This window comes from Diceros bicornis, chromosome 1 (genome assembly GCF_020826845.1).
Source record: "Diceros bicornis minor isolate mBicDic1 chromosome 1, mDicBic1.mat.cur, whole genome shotgun sequence".
NCBI classification, from domain to species: domain Eukaryota; kingdom Metazoa; phylum Chordata; class Mammalia; order Perissodactyla; family Rhinocerotidae; genus Diceros; species Diceros bicornis.
In genome coordinates, this window is record NC_080740.1 from 84,306,271 (window position 1) to 84,316,037 (window position 9,767).

The window sequence follows — 9,767 nt, forward strand, 5'->3', positions numbered from 1 at the left end:
CCTCATCATTTCATCTACACTTCTACACACCTCTGAAGGAGATAGTGTTATTAGCTCATTGTATGGATGAGGAAATTGAGGCACCGAGAGTGTCAGTCTCCTGCCTGTCGCAGGTGACTAAGTGGCGGAGGCCCTCTGCCCTGGAACTGTCCCCTAACCCTGCCCAGCCACACTGGGCAGGATGGCCCCACACAGCTGTGCTGTTTGTCCAGCACCAGCCATTTCACTCTCGTCCCCTCAGTAGGCCTCATGATACCTGGAGGGTGTGCCTTTACCCCATTTTACCAATGTCAAATCCGAGGGTCAGGAGGTAGCTGATTTTTCACGTCTGTGTGCCTCCAAGCCAGGGGCTGTAACCACCGGCTCTCCCCGCTGGCCCTGGCCTCCAGGGACAACAAGAAATGCAGGCTTTTGGTGTTGGAAGGTGAAGGAAGACTGAGGTCGCATTGTCTCCCCACCTTGGGGCAAAAGGCCCTGTGTTCTCTGAGAAAGTCAGGGCCCCGGGGCAGGGGTCCTTTCCCCACCTCAGCCCCCTGTGTCCCACCCAGAAGCCCTCAGACAAGGCTTCAGTGAGGCCAGGAGGCAGGCCAGTGTCCGTGGGGTTTGGCCAGCCTCACAGAAGAGGACAGCTTCCACAGGACACGGGCCTCCCCGCCTCCTGCTTCACCACACCCCGTGCTCCCCGGATTCTGTCTCTGTCCCCCTGCCTGTCTCCCATCTGCCTCCTCCAAGTCACCCTTCCTGCCCCTTGGGCACCGCCCCTCCTCCACCCACCCGCTCACGCCTGCTCTCTGCTCTCTTCTAGCCCTCACGCTCTCGGTGGCGGGCGTGCCCGGGACAGACGACACCAACTCATCCCCGCGCCTCAGCCAGACCTTCCTCCCTCTCTCAGACAGCGACAAGAAGACGCTCAAACGGAAGAAAGTAAATCAGTTCTTCAAGACGATGGTGAGGACCCAGACGGGTAGAAGGATGGGGATGTGGGGAGGAGGAAGGAAGAGAGCAACGCAGAAAGAGGAGGAAATGGACATGTGTGTGTGGTCACTCCGGGGAGGCATGGTCAGGGGCCCGAGGGCCAGCAATGCCCACAGTGCAGTTCTCCTCTTGGGCCCTGGTCACTCCTCTGAGCAGGACTGACCCCAGCTGGGCTGCAGGAATGTGTCAAGGGGATGTGCGGGGCCCCTGGGACCTCAGAACTGGTAGCCGTCCTTTGCCTAACTGCCTTTTGTGCGCCTGTCAGAGCCACAACAGCCGGCTGTCTTTGGAAGTTCAAAGTGCTTTTTAATTTTGTTGGAAGAGCTTTCCTATTCAACTTACATTACAAAATCCTACTAATTAAAAGTTAGTTTCCAAGCCCTGACTTTTCAAGTCCCATCTCCTGTTGTTACTTGTCGGTCTTTGCTCAAGGTAAAGAAGGTACCGTTGATCCTTCTGATCCTCCAAATGGAATTAAAGCAGTGCTCTGCTGCTACTAATAACGGCAAGTTTACCGCGAGCACGCGGTGAGTCAGGGGCCGTGCCGAGCACCGTCCGACATTAGCTCATTGACCCTCCGCTCTCCCTATGGGGTTTTATAAGGCTCACGGAGTTGGCTAAGTGACTTGCCAAAGTTCACATGGTCCACAAAACAGCAAAGCCTATGCTCTAACCACTGAGTGGTACTGCCTTCCTGGCCACACTCAAGGGCACGGCAGCTTACACTCACTGGGCTTTGGGCAGGGGTCAGTTTAGGGGCCCTTGTGATTGGGACTGGGAAGCCCCGCTTGGCTGCTCATAAGAATCCCATCTCGGGGTTCTGTTTTTTCTCTTCTCCCACAAAGCTGGCCAGCAAAGCTGCTGAAGAAGGCAAGCAGGACGTACCGTCTGCCGACCCGTGAGCTGCTGCTGCCTAGTGCTGCACGCAGGGAGCCAGGGAGAGGAGTTTCCAGAAGAGGAGACACACGGTGCGACATGAGGGCTTGAAGAGTGGGAGACCTCCTGTCAGTTGCCCTCACTCGGACAGAGGAAACAGAGGCTGAGCCGGGCCCCAGAACTTTAGTGGTAACAGACCCAGCATCACTGGGGACAGTGACCCAGGTGGTGGGTGAGGACGCCCCACACCGGACTCTTGCCCGCACGAGGAACCAGCAAGAATGCTTTCTCCCTAGGCTCTCCCCAGCATCCTTGGCACATTTTTTATAGCCCAGTTTCTTAGGTATAAGGAGCTGTATTTTTATTTCCTTTTCTAAGTCCTAGCACTTAACAGAAAAGCCTTTTAAATATTCTTTTATTTTTGCTTAACAGTTTTGTACTTGACATTTTTAATACAGCCAACCAGTCTTTTTTCCAGCTGATCATCTCCGAAGTGTTGCTATTTCTTACTGACAATAAAAATGGATCCACGGCTCAAGGAAGGAAGCCTTGTTGCATAATTCTGTCACCCGAATCCCTGAGGCCCAGGACTGGGTGGGTGGCTTCTGGAGATGGTCGGGAAGGCAAGCAGGCCAGCCCAGGGCCTGCAGTGGTGGTACGAGGCCTCGCTCCAGCCCGTCCCAATGCCAAATTTGCCCACTTTGTTCGTGCCACCCCCAAGAATCTTCTCCATGACTCTGGTTCCTTAGGGGCTGAACGCTGGGGCACAGGGATGCCAGCAAAGTCTGCCAGAATCTTCCTCATGTGATCTGCACAGTGGGGAGTGTCATACGACATTTCTTTCCTTCTGGAAAGAGACGGCAAAGCCACCCACCCAAATGCTCAAGAGTTAGGAAAAGAGAGGGCTGATGTCCAGTGACTGATGGTCCGGCCTTTGGATCTTGTCACCAGGTCAGAAGTGGTGGCTCTTCTGGGAGGACTCCCCAGGTTCCTCAGATGAGGCCCAAGGGAGGCGAGGAAATCCTCCAGGCAGAGAGGAGAGGATGGGAGCAGAAGTGGGACCCACCTCCACAGCCTGAAGGGAGCTGTGCAGGGGAGGGGTCCTGGCTGAGGACTCCAAAAGGGGAGGAAGTCGATACTGGGTGGATTTAAGTGCAGGGCAGCATGGCATTCAGAGCTCGAGCTGTCTAGACCTCGGGGTAGAAGCTCACTTCTTAGGGGCTGAGTCCCTGGGGATAGTGAGGCATGAGAGAGAATGATGATGATGCTCAAATTTATTGGGCTCTGACTGTCCCCAGCACAGTGTTATAGACATGACAGAATTCGCTTCCTAAATCTTGACAGCAGCCCTGGGGGGCGGGTGCGATTATCACCCGATGAAGAAGCTGAGACGCAGAGGCTGAAGCGACCTCAGATCGTACACTCGGTACGTGGAAAGGCTGGGATTGCAACCCGGCGGCCGGGTGGGGAGCTTGGCTTTTCACCACTACCCTGCGCTGTCTCGTGGACGCCTTCGTGCACAGGACATCCTGAGTCCCTGTAGCCTTTGTCCAGCCCAGTCTCTTCCTGGTGGCCTCCATGTCCCCTCACCAATTGCTGGTCCAGCTTCCAATTTCCTCAGCAGTCCAGAAGGTCCTGTTACGGTGGTGGTTGGGTTTTGTCTGTATCACGAAGGCTTGGAATCTGGCTGAATTCACTTTCCAGAGGGGTGAGAGGAGTGCACGTGGATGGGGGGCGTCCCCGAGCAGCTGAGGAGCTGGACCCCTGGGCATCTTCGTAGCTTCGTGCACACGCCGGAGCTCTGTGTCCCTGTGGTGTCTGTCAAGCCCGTCCCGTCCTTTCTTCTCCAGGTTACAGGTTTGAGCTCTCAGGCCTGCTTTTTCTCCCCGTCCAAACTAATGAAATCCTAAAGTTTAACCTTGAAATGTCAGCCCTTCCGACCACTGGTGGGAAAAATCTCATCAAGGACGAGAAAATGGTTCCCCCTTTTCCCACAACTGCAGACAACAGAGAGGAACTACACCCTGAAACTGCCAACGTCATTTCTCACTAAGGAGTCTTGCAAGACTCCCGGATTCAGAGACTTGCTACGTCCAGGGAAGTCAGCTTTAACTTCTAAAAATCCCATTGCTCTGATCTCCTCACTCAACTATGTGTGGCCCCGGTAATATTTCTGAGTTCCTGTTTTCTGAAAATTATCAGTATCGGTGAGTTTTTATTAAGTCTGAAGGGGCCTTGGGCACTCCCCTTTTCCCATAGAAATGGAGCAAAAAATGAAACTTGTAGATTCTTATTTAAACAGAGTTTGAGAGTCGAATCTCATTTCCATTAGGCCAGTCATCAGGATGATGGCCCAGTCGGCACTTTGTCAGGAGAATTCCAGAGGCTGTGGTTACATGGCCGTAACAATGCCAACAGTAATAACAACAACAAACAATAATAATACAGCTGCCATTTACCAGGCGCTTACTCTCTGTACCTTCCCTTAAATCCTCACACATCCCACGAGGCAGGTACGAGGGTCCCAACTGCATTGACGTGAAGACCCAGGCTCCGGGAGTTTGCTCTGTGCCCTTGTCACCCGGCCAGTAAGGGGCACAGCCAGCTCTGTGCACTTCCAGCCTCAACATCTTAATCCACACGTTACTCTTCTACCTTTGACCTCAGCTCAATGTCAGACTCATATATTCCATGCCCGTTTTGAAAGTCTCCCCCAGAATGCCACTGATGGCAACCAGGGTAAATGAAGGTGGGGCTGTGTGACCAGCACACTCTACTTGTGTCACCAGATGTTCCCTTATTGTGAGCAAGGGCTGTCCTAAACAAGCTAGTAATGTCAAGGAAGGGGTATGGGTGCCTTCAGAGCTCCCAGGTGGGAGGATGGAATGGGGTGGGGATGGAATGGATCCACTCCATGTATCTTTTCCTTTCCTGATGTAGAGTTTTCAAGGACCGTTAGAGATCATTTCATCTAACCCTCTCATTTCACAGAGTTAAATGACTCACGCAAGGCCACGCAGCTGTGATCAGCAGGGCTCAATCTGGAGTCAGGCCCGCCTGACTCGAAGCCTGGGTCTCCTTCTAGGTACTCCCCCTCAGTGGCGCTCCCTCAGCCTCCCTGTAAACACTCAGAGACTTCCTGCTTGCAGCTTTCCCTTCCTCCGCCTTCGACACAGGGCTGATATCTGCCATTCACACTTGAGTGTGATCTAAGGCACCAAGTTCCCTCTCCTTAGGGGAGGGGCATTTTTAGCCATATCTCTAAGTGTGGAAGGGAAGCTTTCTTTCTTTCTTCCAGACTTTCAGGCTTATGTCAACAAGTAGGAGAGAAATTGAGAAAACAAATGGCCTTCCCAGCATCTATAATCAGGCTGGGCTCTGCCCTCAGACATTGTAACCTGGAACACATTTGTTGGCTGCTCCTTCGGAACCCTGGGAGCCTCTGCCTTCCTGTTGTAACTCCGGTTCCCCAGGAAACAGATCCTCAGAAATTGAGTGAATGCCCATGCTTTTTGGGGGGCTGAGCAATCCTGGGGCATTGAGAGAGGGAGGAAAGAGATAGGAAGTGATGGGAGGTGGGGTGTTACTGCGCTGGCCTGAGGAATGGTCCCATGTCACAGACTCAGTGTCAGTCTCTGTTGGTCACTTAGTAGTAGCCATAACTATGTCATCCTTGATGAGAGGGATCCCACGCTGTTGGACCCATGCAGAGACTCCACCCCTGCTCATCTCGTGGGCTCCCTGAGCAAGCAAGGGGTTCCTGAGGAGCCACGCTGAGTGACAGGACCGGTCATCCACTGAACCTGATTCTGGCAAGATTGATCTGGTGACTTTCTGGTGGGCATTAAAACATGGGTCTACAAGCTTTGAGTCTACTCCTGCTGGACCACACATGTACCCCTTCCCTAGACCCCCAGTGATCAATCTTTCAGTATTACTCTCTTCAGTCCTCCGACCAACCAACCAACAAAGTCATTCTTTACCACCCGGGAGTGTAAATGTCTGTCTCAGCCCAAGGACAGCCCGGTGTACTGCTTGTAGCTCTGCCACTGGGAGGGTTTCCATTCAGCCCTGAGTGGGGCTATAACATAGCATCAGCCCATCTCCAGCTAGCACCAACACAGTAGGGCCCCCATGTGAGTAAGCAAGGCTTTAGTCCTTACCTTCTCCGTAAGTTGGCCATATGGAACTCCTCCATGAGTCCATAGGTGTGGGTTGAAGGAGAGACATCAGTGTAGCAAAAGTAGGTACCATGCGATTCTGGGCCACCAGTTTATGTGATTTCCTCATACTTTCCATATTTGCTTGAGCCTCATCCCAGATGTTCCACTTCTATAATTTGATGGATTTCTGCCATGTCCACCCACCTTATGACTTGGAGACACCCATGATGGACATCTCAGGCTGCATAGTCACCTGGTGTTCCCTGGTGAGATGCTCAGCCGTTGCTAGGACCCAGTAGCACTCTGGGAACTATTTTTCAAACAGGGGTTGAGGGGAACATAGCTTTGCATTAGATTCCTACAGGTATGTGCTGTGGTGATCCTGTTGGACCTTGTTAGAGACTCCATTCGGCGTGCACGTCTACCGCAAATAGCTCCTGCATCACCAGATCTGCTGGACCAGATGGCCCCAGAGGCAGAATTGCTTGAACCACAGCCTGGACCTGCTACAGAGTATTTTTTCTCTAGGCCTCACTCAAATTGGCTTACTCTAGAGTCACTTGATAGAGAGTGTGAAGCAGTATTCCCAAATTTTCTTTGTCCAAAATCCAAAAAGACTCAACTTCTATGCCTCTTTTTTAGTGGTAGGAAATGTGAGATGCAACAGCTTGTCATGTATAAAGAGGTTGTCCCAGCATGTCCTGATCCCTGGAGCCCTAAAAACTGGTGACATTCACATTGGTGAAGTGGGGCAGGCCTCTTCTTCAATAATAGTATTAAATAAACCAAAACATCTCCACTCCATTCACTGTAGGCCACTATCAATTCAAGCTTCCAGAAACCATCTGAGAAAATTATTAAAACCAACTCCAGATTTCCTTGCTATAACACTGAATCCTGAGTAAGGAATAATTGCCCTATGCCAATGAACTTTCCCCTATCCAGCCTTATTTTCTACAACCACCTAAGCCTCAACACCCCCAGCTCCACTCCTGTGCATGTTCCCAGTACCTACATCCAGGTGCCCAATTCCCTTGCGTGTAAGCTGTATCTTCCCAAAGCAGGACAGACAACATCTCTCTCCAGCTGTGCGAGGACCTCACTGTGCTTACCAGGCAGAGGCAGTGAGAGGTGATGGTGGGTCAATTCTCTGGAGGAAAAGCATCAACTAGCAGGGCTGCAGCTGCAGGTGAATCTCTGACACAGGGGAGGCTGTTCTCTTCTGACAACAGAGAAGGGGCTCCTTCTGCCAGGCAGGAGGTTTTTTAGCCTATATGAGCAGATTCTCAGGGTCATACACCAAATGGTCCTATATCAGATCTTTGGATCTGTTCTTTTCCTGTCAGGGTCCTAACTCTACCATAGGAGACTTGTTGAGGCTTTGCACTAGTGTCTTTGAAACTCTGTCACCCTTATCATCAGATTCTGACCCGATTTCAGCACAGTCTGCTCTGCAGCTGCATGAGATAGAGTCTCTCTGAAAAATTCCAAAGGGTGTGTGATAGGCAGAATAATGTCCCTCTGCAAAAATGTCCACATCCTAATCCCAGAAACTGAATATGGCCAGTTATGTGGCAGAGGGAGTTAAGGTTGCAGATGGAATTAAGATTGCTAATCAGTGGACCTTAAGATAAGGGAGAGTATCCTGGATTACCCAGGTGGGCCCAATGCAATCACAAGGGTCTTTAAAAGTGGGAAAGGGAGGCAGCAGAAGAGAAGATGCATTGTGAAGTGAACTCACTGCCCATTGCTGGCCTCGAAGATGGATGGAGGGTCCATGAGCCAAGGGAAGCAGGAAACCTCTGGAAGGTGGAAAGGCAAGGAAACATGCTCCCCTGGAGCCTCCAGAAAGGAAAACAGCTCTGCCAACACTCTGATTTTAGCCAAGTGAGACCCACACCAGACTTCCAATCTACAGAACTAAGATAATGCTTTGGTGTTGCTTTAAGTCATTACGTTGTGACAATTTGTTACAGCATTAGGAAACTGGTATAGGCCCTTTGACCTGCAGCTGCCCCAGCCCATCGTTTTCTGTTTGGAAGATCTCCAGTGCTATCAGAGTAGCCTCCTTACTCCACAGTTCTTGTAACTTCATTATCCTGTAACCAGTTAAGCACCCAGCTACTTGACCACCCAATGCCATGCTCCCCCTGCACCGCATTTCACAGGGGGAAGCATGAGGAATTATGACTTCACCGAATGTGCTGTCAGCACCCCGCCTGCTACCAGCACTGTGGTCCTATTGCCTTCAGACACATGGCCAGTGCAGCTCCGAAATCCCATCCCAAGAGTTTGTTTTCTAAATCTGTTCTGTTCCAATTATGATAACCTGAGTCCCCTAGAATCTCGCTACTCAGAGAGTGGTCTGCAGACCGGCATTATCAGCATCACCTGGGAGCGTTCTGAAATGCAGAATCTCAGGCTCCACCCCGACTCACTGAAGCAACTCTACATTTTAACAAGAGCCCCGTGGTGATTCAAATGCTTGTTAAAATTTGAGAAGCGCGGTCCAAGAAAACACAACCCCGGGGATTTGGGAGGGCAGGTCCAGGCAGCAGGGTGAGGGAAGAGAGAAGTGAGGCAGGGAAGGCCGGGGAGCAACTCAAGATGCTGCCACAGCCTCACGACAAGCTGCAGAGACGCCGGCTGCTCACAGACGGGCTGCTCGTCCGCTCCTGCAGCCCGGGACACAGGCTTTACGGAGAACCTTCCGTCTCCCGCTTCTCACCGGTCAAAGAGAATTACTAATTCCCTGCACTTTCAGGCCACATTCTCCAGCCCCTCGGGCAGCACTTGGGAAGGCAGATCTCACATCGTATCATACAGCATTTTACTTACATCAGGATCAGCCGGAAACTCAGGGAGTGTGGCTGGTCAGCCTGGCTGTGCGGAGTCGGGGTAGGGGCAGTGGTCAGCTTTCCTGTCCAGATGCCTCCCTGGTCCTGGTGTGGACGACACAGACCCAGTGGGGCAGGTTTAACTGACTCCCACTGGAAGACACAGGATCACCCCAGCCAGATGAGACCTGGCTCAGACCTCCCCACACTCATTCGTTCTTTTGAGCCCTGTGTTCCGAACATTCGCTGGGACTTGGGGGCCAGGTGGACTGTCCCCACCACCATTTTTGTTGCTTGGTTGTTTCTGGTTTGTTTTTAGCAGAGAGTGAGGGAGTATTCTGATCTGAAGAACTGGTGTGCAGAGGGACACGGCCCCCAGACTGAAGCTGGCTTAGACGGCACCCTTTTTCTCTGCGTTTCACCTCGGAAGCGCCCCAGAAATCCCTGAGGATATTAATGAGGGAATGTCATTCCAGAAGAATCTGTGGTTCGCAGAGAGATGTAATCAGAGACTGTGACCTTGGAAAACGCACTTGACCTCTCTAAGCCTCAGTTTCCTCATCTGTGACAAGGGACAATGCCAGACAGCCATTAAGCCAGCTGGAGGATAAGGCCATGGGGCAACGGTGTTTCCCGGTTCTCCCCGAGTCAGCCCTGCAGCTCATTACATTGCGCACTCCTGACAAGAGGCTAGACCTTCAGTCGTGACAGAGGACAGTAATGGAAGTGGCGCCACTCACCTGCCCTCCCTGACCTCCCACCCCCGTCCCAAGGAGGTACAAGCTCAGGGCGCATATGGCGGGTGCCGGCTGCATCATCAGCGACACACAGACCGCAGCTGCACCAGACTGTCTGCACCGGGGCCCTGCCAAGGCGTCTTCCAGGGACCCTCAAAGAGATCAGCCGAATCTCAGGC

General features: G+C 52.2%; 1 protein-coding gene across 1 annotated transcript in view; it reads left to right on the forward strand.

Annotated features, from left to right (window-relative positions):
* Positions 1-2,393, forward strand: part of DOCK2 (dedicator of cytokinesis 2) — a 406,650-nt gene extending 404,257 nt beyond the window's left edge. The window contains exons 51-52 of the mRNA XM_058545716.1: positions 806-948; positions 1,821-2,393. Of these exons, the coding sequence (XP_058401699.1) occupies positions 806-948; positions 1,821-1,877 (200 nt within the window). The 3' untranslated portion in view covers positions 1,878-2,393. The remainder of the gene's footprint in view (positions 1-805; positions 949-1,820) is intronic.
* The last annotated feature ends 7,374 nt before the right edge of the window (positions 2,394-9,767 follow it).